The sequence below is a fragment of the Bacillus rossius genome, chromosome 7 (assembly GCF_032445375.1).
Source record: "Bacillus rossius redtenbacheri isolate Brsri chromosome 7, Brsri_v3, whole genome shotgun sequence".
NCBI classification, from domain to species: Eukaryota; Metazoa; Arthropoda; class Insecta; order Phasmatodea; family Bacillidae; genus Bacillus; species Bacillus rossius.
In genome coordinates, this window is record NC_086335.1 from 56,631,139 (window position 1) to 56,649,517 (window position 18,379).

At 41.6% G+C, this 18,379-nt stretch overlaps 1 protein-coding gene across 5 annotated transcripts in view; it reads right to left on the reverse strand.

Annotated features, from left to right (window-relative positions):
* LOC134534098 (trypsin-3-like) overlaps positions 1–18,379 on the reverse strand; it is an 80,605-nt gene that overhangs the window by 24,720 nt on the left and 37,506 nt on the right. The window contains exons 1-6 of one of the 5 annotated variants that reach the window (XM_063372148.1): positions 15,529–15,610; positions 10,671–10,747; positions 8,139–8,251; positions 6,483–6,624; positions 4,741–4,854; positions 1,949–2,101 (exon numbers count right to left, since the gene is read on the reverse strand). In XM_063372148.1, coding sequence (XP_063228218.1) covers positions 1,949–2,101; positions 4,741–4,854; positions 6,483–6,624; positions 8,139–8,251; positions 10,671–10,747; positions 15,529–15,601 — 672 coding nt within the window. In that variant the 5' untranslated portion in view covers positions 15,602–15,610. Of the gene's footprint in view, positions 1–1,929; positions 2,118–4,740; positions 4,855–6,482; positions 6,625–8,138; positions 8,252–10,670; positions 10,748–15,528; positions 15,611–18,379 lie in introns of those variants that run through there. The other 4 variants (XM_063372144.1, XM_063372146.1, XM_063372145.1 and 1 more) reach the window with 4 other exon arrangements.

Consider the following 18,379-nt stretch of genomic DNA (forward strand, 5'->3'; position numbering starts at 1 on the left):
TAAGCTATATAACCATGAGTCAAGTATGTGCCATTTCGGAAAGCTTGATTCAAGCTTGCAAGTTCGTATGGGCATACTTGCTGTAAGCCGTCAGAAACAAAAGTTATTTTTATTTGATATGGTGTTACGTCACTCGGTAATGCACAGAGGCTTTAAGGCGACGAGCCCAATACATATATCGATACATCGACTCAGTGCTCATACATTTGGGCCATGCCGGGTTGTTGGGTTCTGACATTGATTTATTCCACAAACATGGATATTTTCGTGCTTTTTAAATAAAGTTTTCCGTCGACATGACTTATGTTAAGCAAAATAGTGAGAGAAACAAAACTTGATGAAAAGCAAACGCAGAAGTACAACGCAACTCCGCGCGAAAACAGATATTTTTTTTATCATTATTATCTGGGCATGCGCGCAGTCAGCGACAGCCGAGAACCAAACAGCCGGTGACGTCACCAGGATCGCCGACACAGCAGCGCTCCGCGTGGCGGAAGCTCAAAGCTAGACCCCACAATGATCCGCCGCGTCCGTCCGTTAACCGTCCGTCCGTTTAGAAGGCTCAAACAAAGGTGGAAATTTATCTTGCATGGTTCAACGATCATCAAAATAAATCACTTATGAATTATTAAACCGATTTTTTTTTTTTCGCTCTCAGTTTCAGTTTTACCAAATGTAATTTCTTACGCATATGTGTCTCGGGTAATTATTGTTTCGAAAATGTGTTCAAACGTAAGTAAAAAAAAAAAAAAAACATTAAACAAATAAATAAACAAACTTAAAAAACGGGCCAATATGACCAATTTGCTTCCTTACCGGGATTAGGTTTGGACACGTTAGGTTCACGATTCGCATCCCACAGAGGCAGTCCCGAACGTCTTGGAAAAAGTGGGTGGCCTGGTACTCATTTTGAGAACTGTCAAAAGTCGAGATACAAAGGTTACCGGAGGTAGGTATCTTGCAGTTGCAGACATTTTGGAGGTTATTTCATCCGTCCGTCCGTTGAAAGTTGAAGCACGGCAAGGGTTTGGACAGACGGATGTAGTTTCCCCGGCCCCTTGGTTGTCTGCAGGTGACGTCTGACGGGAAACGACTATAGTCGCCCCCGAAACAACCAGTGCCAACCGAACCAATGCGCACAGCAATGTGCAAGCCCCCAACCCCCTCTTTTCTACTCTGTCCAACTCTTCTTCCGGAACCATCCTTATGTTTCCTGTAATCAACCTGCTTGTCAATAATGCATGCACTTTTTGCATCCCGCATGTAAGTGCCCAGGGTTTTCCCTGTGTCTATGCAGGCTTTACCTGGGCCCAATTCATCTAGTTTATAGTCTAGACTTGTCAGTGAGGGGAGTTAAGTCATGGCGCCAATCGCTGCCGTGGCTGGCCAATCCCCCTCCTAGCACATGATGCATGCACCCTCTCCCGCATGGCTTAAACCCTGCGTGATTAGAGCGTATGGGCTTCGGCCTGAGACGCACTTAGAGTATTTCCCTAACCCAGACCAGGGGCGCAACATCTAAATTTCCGAAGGGGGCAATATACCTTTTTATAAAGAATCATCGATCCCCCCCTATTGAAGCGGGGGGTCCGGGGGTCCTCCCCCGGGAAAACTTGTATTTCAAGGTGGAAAATGGTGCTATTTAAGCAGTTTTATTATCTAAAAATGGATTACACAGCACTTTCTTTGCCCCCGTTTGCCCCCACTTCAAGGTTTCAGAAGGGGGGGGGGGCAAATACCCTTGCCCCCCCCTGTTGTTGCGCCCCTACCCAGACTCCTCACAAACACTCTTAGTTTTAATTTAGGTTAGGAAAATTTAAATCGCAGGTGACGGGACGGACGGGTGACGGGTGACGGGTGACGGGTGACGGGTGAGTGGTGACGGGTGACGGGTGACGGGTGAGGGGTGACGGGTGACGGGCGGATCACCGGGGGTCCGCGCGGGTACCAGGCAGGCGTCCTTGCCGCCCCACTCGCAGCCGGCGCACAGCATGTTGTCCGTGACGAAGTCCTCTCCGTACACGGCGCGGCACTCGGCCTCGCTCACCACCGGCACGGACACCTGCCTCAGCCGGTCGCGCGCCGCGTCGCCCTCCTGCAACTGCGGCCGGCGCCTGCTGATCGGGGCCGATCAGTAGCTTTGAATATATATACTGTATAGAAGTCGCCAGCCCAGGTTAAAATTTCTAATACGGTTTTGAGGTAGTTGGTTAATTCACCGCCGCAATCGCCACCATCTCTAAGGCATCGACTTGTGGTGGTCCCTAGCGGACGAGTGTCGAACTCTTCAAACACCCCTTCCCCCTCCCGTTGAACGACCGTGAGCTGCAGTGAATGATGGGTGGGGGGTGCGGGGAATGACAGCGGGCGACAGTGCTGCGCCCTAACGGGTAAATAACAACTAAGACGATACAGGGCGTTACGGCAGCGCACTGCAGCGGTGAAGTTCCCAAGCTGCTCATCATACGCTTCTGAAAAACGTAGAGTAAATCCTATCCACTCGCGACTTCTATACAGTATATATATTCAAAGTTAGTAGGGACCGGAAAAAATCGCGGGTTCAAGTACCTCTCGGACAGCCTCCATTATCCTCTGCATTTTTCAAGCGAGCACGTGTGTTCATTGGGTACTAAATTGTGAGGCGTCTCCACTGGGTAGCTTGTGATTCGACGCTTCTTCGGTCGATAATCTCTCATTGGCCCAGAGAGCTCCAGTTAAACTGCGAGCCAATAGCAGAACCAGCAGAATTGTACACGTGTTTGAATTTCAGCCTATCGCGAAATGAATCCGCGAATTTTTTCCTGTCTCTATCAATTAGATATTAACTAATGTGTCGACCTGACTTTAGAACTCATCGGTAGGGGCAGGCATATTTCGCGAAAAGATTCCGAGACTTGCTGAAAGTTAAAACACTGTAGCATCGTCTGTGTCTCGTGATTGGGTGAGTTACTTTGAGGTGCATGTCGATTGTTACAACAAACAATCACACTAATTCAGTGTGGAAGAAAACTCGTCCTTACTGGCTCGTGCAAACAAGGCAACGACTTCTCTCACAGCCGGCCGCCGATCACAAGGAAGAAACCGCTGGTGTGAGTATACCTTGTTGCAGTCTAATCAGCTTTCAGATTTATTCGCGAAAAATGCCTGCCCCTAGTGGTTGGTTATGAATAGGGACCGGAAAAATTCGCGGTTTCAATGACCTGCAGGATGAACTCCATAGTTCTACGTACACTCGGTCAAATGTCACCCACTCATTGGCTGCTGTCTTGTGAGACGTCCCAACGTAGCAGCCTGTGATTCGATAAAGCTTTGGTTGGGTGTTTCTCATTGACCCAGCGTCATCCAGGTGAGTTGTGAGCCAATAGCAGAGGCAGCACTGAGGTATAACTATTTGTATTTTAGCCTATCGCGAAATGAATTCGCGAATTTTTCCGGTCCCTATTGATTAGTAGGGGCAGGCATTTTTCGCGAAAAAAAATCTGAACGCCTAATAGACTGCAAAAAGGCGTACCCGCACCTGCGATTTCTTACTTGTGATTGACGGCCGTCTGCAAGAGTAGTCGCTGCCTTATCTGACCGGCCCATTAAGGACGCATTTTCTTCCGCACCGAATTACTGTGATTGGTTATGAAACGATCGACATAAATAGGAAATAAACTACCCAATCACGAAACACAGCTGATGCTACAGTGTTTTAACTTTCAACTGGTCACGGAATCTTTTCGCGAAATATGCATACCCCTATCAATTAGATATTAACTAATGTGTTGACCTGACTCTAGAACTCATCGGTAGGGGCAGGCATTTTCCCGCGAATAAATCTGAACGCTTATTAGACTGCAACAAGTTATACTCACACCAGCGGTTTCTTCCTTGTGATTGACGGACGTCTAAGAGAGAAGTCGCTGCCTTATTTGACCGAGCCACTCAGGACGTGTTTACTTCCGCACTGACTCACTGTGACTGGTGTTGTAAAAATCGATATTGACCTGAAAGAAACTCACCCAATCACGAGACACAGACGACGCTGCAGTGTTTTAACTTTCAGCTAGTCTCGGAATCTTTTCGCGAAATATGTATGCCCCTACTCATCGGTAGAGGCCTGTAAAATTCGTGATTTCAAATCCCTAAAGGATAGACTCCATGATCCTCTATGCACTCGTGAAAATTACATCTGCTGATTGTTCACCGATACCTGTTGACTGGAATGATCGTGATTCGCTAATTCTTCTGTTAAAGATTTTTCATTGGCCCAGAGTCCTTCAGATAAACTGTGGCCCAATCACTGAAGCAAAATAATGTCAAAAGTATTGGACTCTATCCTATCGCGAAATGAATCCGCGAATTTTACAGGTCTCCACTCATCGGTAGAGACTGGAAAAATTCGCGCTTTGGATGACCTCTAGGATATACTCCACAATCCCCTACATACTAAAGAAAATGCCACCTGCTCATTTGTTACCGACTCGTGACACGTGTCAACTGGGACGCTTGAGATTCGATACTTTTTTGGTTAAAGGTTTTTCATTGGCTCAAAGTCCTTCAGATAAACTGTGAGCCAATCAGAGAAGCAATATAAAGGTACAGTTGTTTGGATTCTATCATATCGTGAAATGAATCCGCGAATTTTTCCGGTCTCTACTTATCGGTTAATAATTAACACAAAAAATATAAAAAAACTGTAACATGAATCAGCATTCTGACACGTACGTACGTAGTGTTGGTGGTGCGAGTAATTACCTCAGAATTTCCCCAGCCGGCCACTGTCGCCAACGTACCGCAGGCCACGTCGGAATCCGCTTCGGGCAGAAGTATCGGCTGAATTCTGGTACTGTACACGAATGGTTCTTTCACCTGTGAAATTACAAAGTTTTTTTTTTTTTAGGCTAAAATACAAACAGTTATACCTCAGTGCTGCCTCTGCTATTGGCTCACAACTCACCTGGATGACTCTGAGCCAATGAGAAACACCCAACCAACGCTTTATCGAACCACAGGCTGCTACGTTGGGGCGTCTCACAAGACAGCAGCCAAAGGGTGGGTGACATTTGACCGAGAGTACGTATAACTATGGAGTTCTATGGAGTTCATCCTACAGGTCATTGAACCCGCGAATATTTTCCTGTCCCTAATTATAACTGATTAAAAGAGACGGAAAAATTTGCGATATTATGTGGAGACAGACTAGAATGTATACCATTATACGTTTTAATGGAATTTTAGTTGGGTCATGGGTAGCTTGACACGCTATAAAAAAATTAAGAATCTCGTATGATTAGGGGCATGCATATTTCGCGAAAAGATTCCGAGACTAGCTGAAAGTTAAAACACTGTAGCATCGTCTGTGTTTTTTTGATTGGGTGAATTTCTTCCAGGCACATGTCGATTGTCACAACACCAATCACAGTAATTCAGTGGGGAAGCAAACGCGTCCTGAGTGGCTCGGTCGAATAAGGCAATGACTTCTCTCGCAGACGGCCGCCAATCACAAGGGAGAAACCGCTGGTGCGGATATACCTTGTTGCAGTCTAGTAGGCGTCCAGATTATTTCGCGAAAAATACATGCCCCTAATCATTACTTTTGATTCTAGTACACGAAGTAAGCCTCCTCCGTAACACCATCGGTGGTTATTCAACAACAATTAATTTAGATGCCCCGTTAACTATTTTAAATTAAGGGGAAAATATAGGAACCTGCAGACGACATATACTAGTTTTTTTAAAGTTTATATGCCATAGTAACTTTAAGTATTAGTATTTAATAGCTAATATTGATTGATTTAATATTAGATTTGTTTAGTATTAGTAATATAAGTTTTTTAAATTTTTTATGGCTTGGTTGGTCTTTTATATTTTTTTATTGTTAAAATATTTTAAAACCGTTAAAACTATAGCATTAGACATTTTTTTTTAAAATTCTATCTTTAATAACTTATACGTTAGGTAAATAATGTTTATCTTATGTTCTAAATTTTGCTTTTTTTATGTTTACTAGTGTTTGTTTATTTAGTTTAAATTTTATTTATTTGAATATTTCGTTTTTATTGGCGATAGTTTTCATTAAGCTAATTTTGAATGTTCTTACTCAGTAAAGATGTATGTGGTTAAGTGTAAGACAAGGCTGCACACCTTATCTTTGCTACTTAAAATAATACAATAAAATTAAATAATAAATATTGAATATGAAAAATGGTTTTAGTTAAAGCACAGATCACACATTACAATATTTACAAAAACTTTAACATAACATTTATTGACAGTATTATTCAAGTTGTGATCATTAAAAAAAAGAAATACTTAACGCCAATGACTTCACACTAAAAACGTAAGCAGCCAGTCACTATTATCTTCAGGTATTCCAATAAATTATATATCATGCTTAAACAATGAAAAATTTTTGAAAAAACGAAACGTAGAAAAATATTATCCCTCTTAAATTTAGGTTACAAAATCTACAAGAGATTTCGCGAACAATGCTTCACCTTCAGCAGAGAGATGTCGCAGTCGTAGTCAATTTCCACGTCGTAGTCCGGATGTTTGATTACGTTCACGACGTGATGCAGCGACCCTCCTTCGTACCTGTTCGTAGTCCCGGCTCTGACCACCAGCTTGGAGGCGTACCGACTGAAAGATGACCAGATATCAAATAATTCTTCCTCATCTGACACAAATGATTCATAAGAGACCAGAAAAATTCTCAGATTAATTTTGCCTTAAGGTATAATTATGAGAAAAAAAAATGTAACTTTGTATTGCTTCTGTATTTGGCTCACAGTTCATCTGGAGAGATCTCTGGGCCAATCAGAAACCCTCGAGCAATAGAGTGACAAAATCGCAGGGTACCCAGTTGAGTCTTTTATACAAATTACTGACATGTCTACGGGGAAGGCAAGCGCTAACAATCCGCGCGTGTAAACCATTACATTACTGCAATAACAAACTGTTTTCCGAAATCGGATGGCAAGGTCGTACCGGAAGTACCACAAGTACAACTTAACCCATTTCTGTGAAATTTATTCGTCATGCATATAGACCGGTGCAGTCAAAACTTCATATCAATTCTTTTGTTCTTATTTTTTCCAATGAAAACCGGGGCAAATATTTATTATGTAAAAAAATTTAATATTATTTTTTTGACGTGACAACTTCTAATAAATCGATGAACGCCGGCTGCACGCACGAAAAAGTATCCCGTTACGCACATTATCCCGTTACGCGGTGTCCCGTTACGCTCATTGTACGCTTGCGCCGCATCTATCTCTCTTCCACTCGATTGGAACAACCATCGATTTGACTTTTTCGAAGCACATTAAACTTGAAACACTCCCATTCGTTTCCTTCTTTTCCTATCATCGTCCTATCCTTAACAGAATAACACATAGATTGGAAGAAGTTAAATAGCAAACATGTATAAAAGTTACAGTTAAAATAATCTCTTCGTTAAAGTAATAAACATATTTGAATTAATGAGTGCAAATAAAAGTAAATTCATCAATTAAATTGTAGCTTTAATTTCACTCCTTCTTTGTATATAAAAAAAATGGTTGTCTGTAAAGTCGGTTTACGGACGATAGTTTAACGTGACAACGTCATCACAAAACATTGATCAAATTATTGCATTATTTTATGAATAAAATTGAATCATTTTTATTGAATTATCACTATTTTGTATGGATACAAAGAAGGAGTGAAATGAAATCTACAATTTAATTGATAAATTTACATTCATTTGCACTCATTTATTTTAATAAATGTTTATTACTTTAACGAACTGAGATTATTTTAACTGTAACTTTTATACATGTTTGCTATTTAACTTCTTCCAATCTGTGTTATTCTGTTAAGGATAGGACGATGATAGGAAAAGTAGGAAACGAATGGGAGTGTTTCAAGTTTAATGTGCTTCGAAAAAGTCATATCGATGGTTGTTCCAATCGAGTGGAAGAGAGATAGATGTGGCGCAAGCGTACAATGACCGTAACGGGACACAGCGTTACGGGACAATGTGCGTTACGGGACACTTTTTCGTGCGTGCAGCCTGCGGTAATCGATTAATTAGACGTTGTCACGTCAAAAATTTAATATTATATTTTTTTTTTGAGGTGACCGGACCCACGACTGGTGCGACGCGACCTTGCCTCTGGATGCAGTGCGCCGCTGAGACGAGCCAGTTGCGGCCGATGACGGCGGCGCCGCAGAGGTGCTTGTATAGCGGCGCCTCCCCCGAGGCGTTCCTCACCTGCAGGGACGCCTGCAACACACGGCCACATCCGCCATCCGAGCTGCACGGTCATTCCGACCTCACGACCGGCGTTCTCAAGTTCCCCTCCCCATAGGCGTGCCCAGACATTTCCATTAGGGGGGGCCCTGCTAAATTTTTAAATCAGAAGCTGAATTTAGAATGTTAAATAGCCTAAATACATTCACTCATTGCCGTGTTTATATTTTTGTGCAGTATCAACGAGATATGTTTACTAGTTAATATTTATATCCGTATACTTTAAAAATCTTGAAAATGTGTTTTTTTTTTTCATAGACAATGTTTAAAGGGTACTTACACATTTTTCCCCCTCGAATTTTCCAATAGCTTGGTCCAGATCTACCTTGAAATGAACTTGTTTTTAGTGAATGCAAACACAGCAATTCAGACAACAGAACTTTAACAAAACTCTTAATTTTTTTTTCTTGGCCATTTTAAGGGACCTCGTTTTTTAAATAAACTAAGGCGGCTGTATTTCCAGAACGATAACATGTTTAAAAATATTGTTAATTAGCACGCTGCAACACTGAAAAACAGTTTGAGTGTCACAGTGCCAGGAATATACGAATATTAACGAACGCATTAGAGAAAATGCCGATCTGAGTGATTACATTAGGGGGGGGGGGGCATGGCTTACCTGCCCCCCCCCCTCCTGTAGGCACGCCTATGCCCCTCCCACACATGCGCCCTCTCAGGGTAGGGTGGGAGTAACGTTCCAGTTCTTTTATAATACATTCCAGAGCTTTTTAAAAGAACAGAACTGCTAGGGATCACTCCCTGTTGTTTGATCGGGAAGGTATTAGAGCTTCGGCAATGACCAGCGGCTGGGGCCACCAACCCAGCATAGTCGCCGCCTCAGCCCCTTTAAAGCCTCACTCAGCTGACCAGACAGTTGGCTGTGTCCTGAGCCCCAAGACTCTATCAGCACCGCTGGCGACTTCCCCGATCCCCCACATCACGCTGGGACCCCTCGAAACACCCAGTGAACCCGTGGTCCGGTGGAGGCCTGCTAGCTGTCCGGGCTAGTACCGGAGCTGTGTCGTCGCTCACCACGTCGACTCCGCATCGGGCTAGGGAACCCTCCGAGCCTGCTGCTCCAAGCGATCGGACGGGGAGAAGGCCGAAGTGCAATCTACACGCACGGGATGCAGGTCGGCGGAACCACGCAGTGTTCGCGGAAACACTTCCCCGAACCATACCGTGCTTAAAACCTTTGTAGCATACTCTATGTCTCCGTGGTCGGCTGGGGTTTATTTCAGGTGCACGTCCAGTGACAGTTCACCAATCACTAGAGACCGGAAAAATTCGCGGATTCATTTCACGACAGCTCAAAATTCATATAGTTATACCTCAGTGCTGCCTCTGCTATTGGCTCACAACTCACCTGGATGACTCTGGGCCAGTGAGAAACACTCAACCGAAGCTGTATCGAATTACAGGCCGCTACATTGGGACACCTTCACAAGACAGCATCCAATGAGAGGGTGACATTTGACCGAGTGTACGTAGAACTATAGAGTTCATCCTAGAGGTCATTGAACCCGCGAATTTTCCTGTCCCTACTAATCACAGCTAACAGTTGCCGAAGCAAACGCGTACTGAATGGCCCGGTAAAATGGGACAATGCCCGCCAGTTACGAGTTGTGCTTAAAAAAAAATTATCGCGAATAATTTTATTACGAACAAAGTAAAAAGCTTACAACAAATTTTAAATATGTAATTTCCTTCAAAATACTCTCCTAGGCTAGCGATGTGCACTTTTTTTTTTTGGCGACCAACCCTTGGTTTTTCAAACCCCTTGCATTTATAGTTGGTCGTATAATTTTTTTTTAAACAAAAGATTTTGGCATTACTCCTACGAGTTATAATACGTTCAAACGGATGTGATAGTTTACATATAATGGAAATTGCAGCAATTTTTGTTTTTTCAAAAACCTTCTCTATTTCTACGCCTTTTTTCGGATATTGCCCATTAACGAGCTCGACCGAGACTTTCCACTACTAGATTTTATGTATCAGTTTGGAAGTGATTTGTGAAAAATTTCGGCGGTTAACGTGTCCACAAAATTGTGATATATGTATATATTATATTTATAAACTTTTGAGTAGACAATGGTTTTGGGGTCTATGGACTATGAAACGAAAAACTATATAAAAATTTTCCGGTAGTCCACCATGTTAACGGCTTCAATGTGTAGTATTTCTTTGAAATCCACCTAATACCGATTTATAGACTTTCACCGAGAGTAAACACTGTAGTAGGAAGTAAACCAATAATCAGATTCTATTCTTTAGCAGGACAGTTACTTCCTGTTATTAACTGTTTGTCAGTTTGCTTAATATCAACTCAGAAAAAAACTGAAAAAGTGCAGTATTTTTGTAAAGAGTTATACGTAGTTCACAGACTCACCTGGTAAGGAAATTCTTCTATTGTAGCATTCGTTCCTCCTATAATTCTGTCATCCAGAGTACTTGCTTTCCCACACGCTGGAAAAAAAAATACAAACGCAATAATAGCTAAACATTTTTAATAACAGGTTTTGACAATGCATTTTTTAAGGTAAATAATTACACAGCAATAAATATAAAATATGATAGGGTAGAAGAAGCTTCAGACTGAAAGTGACTTATGGTAACCGATGGTGATTTTAAAAAAAATTATGCTCTGTCGCGCGCCCACAAGCTATGGCAGCTCGCAGGTCTAACTTACTGTCGCTACACTCAGAACGTTACCTTGCCAGGAACACTGATATGTCGTGTTTTTTTTACCGTTAACTGCGCAATAACGGTTCCTAAATTAGCATTTTTAGAGTACGTCTGTGTGTAACGAAATATGTTATTTTGAAGACCCGAAACGCGCGGACCTCTGTGCGAGTAGTGTACCAGGAGATATTATCTCTGAAAGATTTGTGCAATGGGAGTGCATGACTTGATGTAAGCTTTTGGACATACGCCATTGCTAAGCACATGTATGTCTGTAGAAGAAAACTACAAAAATCAAAAGACAAAAACACAAATTAAGTAAAAAATTGCTGTTGTCAACAGGATGTAAACACCACATAATATTCCATAACAGAAATATGGTCAACAAACAAAGAAAAACAAAGAAAATATGGACTAACAGAGCGAAAAAAAACAACCCACAAATGATGACAGCACAAAAATATTGAACACAAAAAATTCAGCACAACAGTTGAAAAGAGACAAAAACACAGCAAAGCGAAAAGTCGAAATAAACACAATTTTTTTTTCCAAAAACAGAAGAGAACAAAAAAAACCCACAAATGATGACAGCACATAAATATTGAACCCCCCCCCCCCCCCCCAAAAAAAAAAAATATTATGCTCAATAGTTGAAACGAGACAAAAACACGACAAAACGAAAAGACGAAACAAACAAACAAAATAGTTTTACCAAAACAGAAACAAGCGACGTTTCGGGAACTGCTATCTGCTTCCGTCCTCAGGCAGAGACGCACATGGTACGGAAACACAGGAGTCAGTGAATGAACTCGAAGGCCGCGCAGCAGGGCGGTGATTGGTCGAGACTGGCCACGTGGAGGCACTGGTTCTGGTCGCCACGTGGCCGAAAGAAGGGCCTCGTGGGCACATGGGGCCGAGGTCCAGGGAGCGTCAAGAAGCAGTCGTTCAGTTGGACCTTTGAATATATATACTGTATAGAAGTCGCCAGCCCAGGTTAAAATTTCTAATACGGTTTTGAGGTAGTTGGTTAATTCACCGCCGCAATCGCCACCATCTCTAGGGCATCGACTCGTGGTGGTCCCTAGCGGACAAGTGTCCAACTCTTCAAACACCCCTTCCCCCTCCCGTAGAACGACGTTGAGCTGCAGTGAATGATGGATGAGGGGTGCGGGGAATGACAGCGGGCGACAGCGCTGCGCTCTAACGTGTAAATAACAACTAAGACGATACAGGGCGTTACGGCAGCGCACTGCAGCGGTGAAGTTCCCAAGCTGCTCATCATACGCTTCTGAAAAACGTAGAGTAAATCCTATCCACTCGCGACTTCTATACAGTATATATATTCAAAGGTTGGACTCCGGCGGGAGTCGCCGCGTGGTGAGGTCAGCGAGCCCGAGGAGGTCATCGCACTAGTCGCCAGGGCAGTCGGCCGGCGGGTCGCTGCTGCGAGGGACGAGCTGTCGGAGATGCCCAGGCATCGTCGGCACGCCTCGGTGGTCCTGCTGACCTTGTGCCCCAGCGCGATCAGCTACTCGCTCCCTCAGTTATACGATGAAAAACACAGACTTTTCTTTTCGTACATTTACTTTTGTAAATCAGCTGCCAAGAAGTAGTTTGTAAAACTAAAAAAAAAATCGTAAATTTGTACATGTAATAAATATGTTTTTTTTTCCGAGATAGTACTAAGAATTTCATATGAAAATTAGCTCATAATTTCATTATTTTAAAATATGTTTATTCCAATATTTTTCAAACCACGGAAAAAAATAATAACCAAATGTTCAACAATTTTGCATCTTGTTGTTTCATTTTTACAAATGTGCACGGTTAATACTGTAAAGGTATTCGGGGGAATGGTTTTTCAAATATTTTTTTAACTTTTGGAGGTACTGGGACAACAAGAAGCATACACACCAGTTTGAGGTACAAATGTCCTAATACGTGTAATTTTAGACGGATATTTCTGTTCCACTCACGAGGAACGAGGGGGGACGCGGGGGCTGGCCGGACCCCGAGAACACTCGCTTAGCAGTCCGGGGTCGCGAGGCCAGTCCGCGGCATAGGCGTGCCCAGACATTTCCATTAGGGGGGGGGGGGGCTGCTAAATTTTTAAATCAGAAGCTGAATTTAGAATGTTAAATAGCCTAAATACATTCACTCATTGCCGTGTTTATATTTTTGTGCAGTAGCAAAGAGATATGTTTACTAGTTAATATTTATATCCATATAATTTTAACAATCTTGAAAATATGTTATTTTTTTTCCATAGACAATTGTTTAAAGGGTACTTACACATTTTCCCCCGTCGAATTTTTGAATAGCTTGGTCCAGATCTACCTTGAAATGAACTTCTTTTTAGTGAATGCAAACACAGCAATTCAGACAACAGAACTTTAACAAACCTCTTAAATTTTTTTTTTGCTTGGCCATTTTAAGGGACCTCGTGTTTTAAATAAACTAAGGCGGCTGTATTTCCAGAACGATATAATCTTTAAAAATATTGTTAATTAGCACGCTGCAACACTGAAACACAGTTCGAGTGTCACAGTGCCAGGAATGTACGAATATTAACGAACGCATTAGAGGAAATGCCGATCTGAGTGATAACATTAGGGGGGGGGGGGCATGGCCCACCTGGCCCCCCCTGTAGGCACGCCTATGGTCCGCGGGACAGGGCCGACCACGAGTCCCAGGACAATGCGCGTAGGAGCACCGTCACCCGGGCGAGCAGACACGGCCGGACCGAGACCCGACAGCGCCGGGGCAACTCTTTGTCTAAATAAATTCTCTATACCTTGTTTAAATTGAAGTCACTAACAAAAAAAAAAAGCTTTTCAAAAGGAAGTTATAATGTGTTCAAAGAAAATAAACTACTTGTACGGTGTTTCATGTCGTAGCTGTTTTTGACGTGACAACGTCTAATAAATCGATGAACGCCGGCTGCACGCACTAAAAAGTGTCCCGTTACGCACACTGTCCCGTTACGCTCATTGTATGCTCGCGCCGCATCTATCTCTCTTCCACCACTCGATTGGAACAACCATCGATTTGACTTTTTCGAGGAGGCACATTGAACTTGAAACACTCCCATTCGTTTCTTACTTTTCCTATCATCGTCCCTATCCTTAACAGAATATCACAGATTGGAAGAAGTTAAATAGCAAATATGTATAAAAGTTATAGTTGAAAATAATCTGTTCGTTAAAGTAATAAACATATTTGAATTAATGAGTGCAAATAAAAGTAAATTTATCAATTAAATTGTAGATTTCATTTCACTCCTTCTTTGTATCCATACAAAAATGGTGATAATTCAATAAAAAATGATTTGATTTTATTCATAGAAGTATGCAATCATTTCATCAATGTTTTTTATGACGTTGTCACGTTAAACTATCGTCCGTAAACCGACTTAACAGACAACCAATTTTTTTTTATAGAATATGCGAGACTTTCTAGGTAAAACATTTTGTTGATTTCTTACTCTGCAAAAAAGCAAACACTTGATACAAAAAATCTAAAAATCCTTCTGTGTCAGTTTGCCGAGCTTTTGTAACGGCCAGCACTGCCTTCTGAAGTTCGCCTCGGCGGGTGAAGGATGGCCTACTGTTGATGACGTCACAAGGGTGCGCGCGCAGGCCTGAAGTCTAGTCGGTGTTGGCCGGGGTCCCACGGTCGACTGGTGCTTCAGCCTCCAGGTTCCTGTGAAGCCACTCTTCTAGCCCAGCGGGTGCTGTAGTGGTGGAGGGGACATGTTTTCTGGATCTGGTAGCTTCAGAAGGCGGAGCTCTGGACTATACAGATCTGCAAGTAGACTCCCAATCTACCCTTAAATGGCGCACATTTGGGAGGGACGGAAGGAGGGTGCGTTGGCCTTCGGGCCTCCGAAAACATGTCGACTGGTGCGAGGAGCCGGCGCTTCGCTTGGAGTGTCGCTTGAAGCTCTGACACTGAACAGGACCGAGCGACGAGCAGGCAGTTAGTTCACGTCTCAAGTCAGGGCGTGTTGACGTAATCATTGCGAGCGGCGCACAAAGGCGCTTGAAAAGTTTCCCTAAGAACTGTGATAAGAGGCCGGTCGTTCCTAAAACTTGAAATTATCTCTGAGGGCTCCAAAAAGTCGGGTCATGTTTTATATCAGTTAAATATACGTTTTTTTTTTTCAAATAATTAATAAGAGTTTTGTTTGGCATATGTTTAATTGTTATTTTTTTTTACATTGGTTGGTTTCATGACATCAAGCCTGAACGCCTTCGAAGCAGTCACCGAGACGGATAATATAAATATGTCGATTAAACTTACGTCTTGTACTTCTATAATGAATAATAATTTAGGATAATGATGAATAATAAATAATACGTTATTAATGCCACCGGTACTACACCCTCTCATTCCTCAAGTCTTCATCGTTGTGAGAACACAACGTATATAAAGCTTTAGTTTTCAGGATATTCCAGCGGGGCATTTTTTATTTTTTACGAAGTGTGCTGTGTGTAAAAAGGTCCGGTAGGCCTATACTCGTTACGTAAGTTACTACTAGCCACCCAGTACGTTGTACTACTCACCGAAGGACGTTGTCAAAAGTAGGAAAATAACTTGCTTCTCCATGTTAGTTCCCTTGGGATTGCAGTGGCCCATGCCGTCTGTGGCGCAGATCAGACAGGCAACAAAATAATAAAAAAAAACGCCGAGGCTCGATCACTGTCTATATCTTATCAGAAAGCAGTGCAGCCAACACCCACATCGCGGCGCGGTCTGTCTCGTGCATCGGACCGAGTGTCCCGCTGTTCGTCGAAGTGACTGTACACTCTCGGTAACCGCAGCGCGGGAGCAGAGAGGCGGTGCCAGTACAGCTTTACCGCCGAAGCTATTGTAACTTCGAACGTTTGTCATTAAACGTGAGACCCAAATACAAGTGTATCACGTGAAGGTAACAATTTATTCTAATACCAGCTGAAGCACCCGGCGTTGCCCGGCTATACACATCATCTTTAAGATGTTTCTTTCGAAATCTCACGTAGTCAGTAGATTTTTATTTACATAGAAAAAAACCCTTAGGAGATGAATTTAAAAAAATGAAACACTAGTTATTTTATTTCTTTCGAAGAGTATATTTACAAAATGTCATCACCTTAAATTACAATTTTTTTTTCTTCATAAATACTTTCATCCCCTATTTAACCCCCTTAGGGGATGAATTTTCAAAAATCTCTCCTTAGTTGCATCCCTGGGGTACTCATGGAATATTATCTCCCAATTAAATGCTTCTAGAGCCAGCCACCGGTGTAAGTTATGCTTTGTCTGTCTGTCAGTCAGTCAGAAACCTTGAAAAACTCCACATACTTACCTATAACTGTCTTAAGTTATACAGATCATAATAAAACACAACATAGGGCCATACTAAGATATTCACAACGTAGATATGTCACAGATTAGAATCATACAACCTAAAACTGTCATAACTAAAAAAAAAATTAAAAACATACAACGTCGAAACACACAAATTATGAACATTATTGCTTACAAAGTTGTAACATAGAACTATCATAAAATAGAACCTAATATCTTATAAATACACAACTTAGAACTAACATAAGCTAGAAACACACTATTTAGAACTATCACAAGTTATAACAACATTACTAAGTACAGGTAAACTTTATGAAATTCTAACTGGTGTGTTTCTCAGTTGTGTGTGTTTAAGTTATTACAGCACCCTTTCTTAGTATGTTGGAATGTCGTGACCTGGGGCAGTAAAGCCTGGATTTAAGCCCCTGTATCGACATTTGTTACGTTTTCGAATTAATAAATCACAGCTTGCAGAGGAAAATGAAAACAAAATATTTCCATGTTGTAAAATTACTATTGACATGCATTCCCAGTTAATTTTGGTTTCGTTTATGAAATGCATTCAAAATTTACGCTTGTTTTAACCTGCGATATTAACCTCAATTTATACTATATGCTTCTTTCATTGCGCCTGCTTACGACCAGTGCGAATCTGAAAAGATTTATCAGATGAGGGGGTTTCGGTGTAAGTAATTTATTTTTGCAGCTTTGAGTTAGTTACATATTTACCCCCAGAATTATTCAAATTATTTTTATTATTATGGTGTGGAAAGCTCAAATATGCATAATGTTTGACCACTGTATTCCGGGGTTCCTCTCGTGGAATTGCTTGCATGCTGCTGATCGTCTGCCAACCTCGAGATAAAAGTTGGCCATCTCTCGACCGTAACGTGGCGTGGGCCAATCAAATTTCTTTATTGGGAGCAGCACGCAGCAGCACTGCCGAGGAACATCCAATAGTAGCAGGGCCTTTGTGGTCCGTAACCACGTCTATTCCACGTATGTGGGCTGCACACACTTTGATCATAGTACTTGTAGAGTGTACAGGTACTTACGCACGAGTCCTCTAGAATGTGTTGAACTTCGAGTCAAGATAAAAAAAAATGCAATGCTAAATGAAAGCTTTTCAGATTAAATTGCTTATATTATCAGAATTGACGTGAATGGGGTTTTCCTACCATAATGTCTGCAGATAAAGCAACTGTCCCCAAGTTTAGCGACAAGGTTAGCCAAGGTGAGAGCAGACTTCAAAGTTTAAATTTTAACTCAGTATTGTAAAACTACTAATATTATAAATGCGAAAGTGCGTTTGTGGGTTTGTCCTCCTTTCACGCAGAAATGAAGCAAAGGATCGAAATTATTATTTTTTGCATATAGATAGTTTATGTGCTGAAGAGTGACCGAAACATAGAGTGTCTAACTAGTGCCAACTGACAACGTATTAGGGATTTCCTGTAATGAACAATTTTTTATTTATTTGTGTGTTCTAGAGACAATCACTCTATTTTGGAACTTTAAAATTCTTGGCAATATTGCAAACCGTCTTTTCCTAAGACAACAGTGCAATTTAGCCTAATGTGTAACTATATATATATCGTGAAAACATAAATCATATTCAAAACTTTCATACATGCATTAAATCTTTAATGTATTACAGAGAATTACCAGTTATCTGTATTACATTTAAATGGATAGGTTAACATGTATAGTACAGTATTCTATACATATAACTAAACATCTATCACGTACATCTCTCACACATGAATTTTAAACAAGCAAATTTATATGACTTGCAAAACTGATGGATTTTGGATATGGTATCTGTGTAAGCCTGGAATGGAAGCTATTAAAAAATAAATTTGGTACCTAATATAATTTCGCATGGGTCTCACTTCAAAAACATTTAAATTGTAATTGAAAAATTTATAAAATTATTTCAACACATGTAATAACCGTCTTAGTCGTTATTCTATAAACTCGCTTCGCTCGCTGGTTGCTTCGCTGCCCAAAACTTCAGCAGTGCTTGCTTTCACACGTTGGGAATTTCGGTCTCAAACTCCACAAATT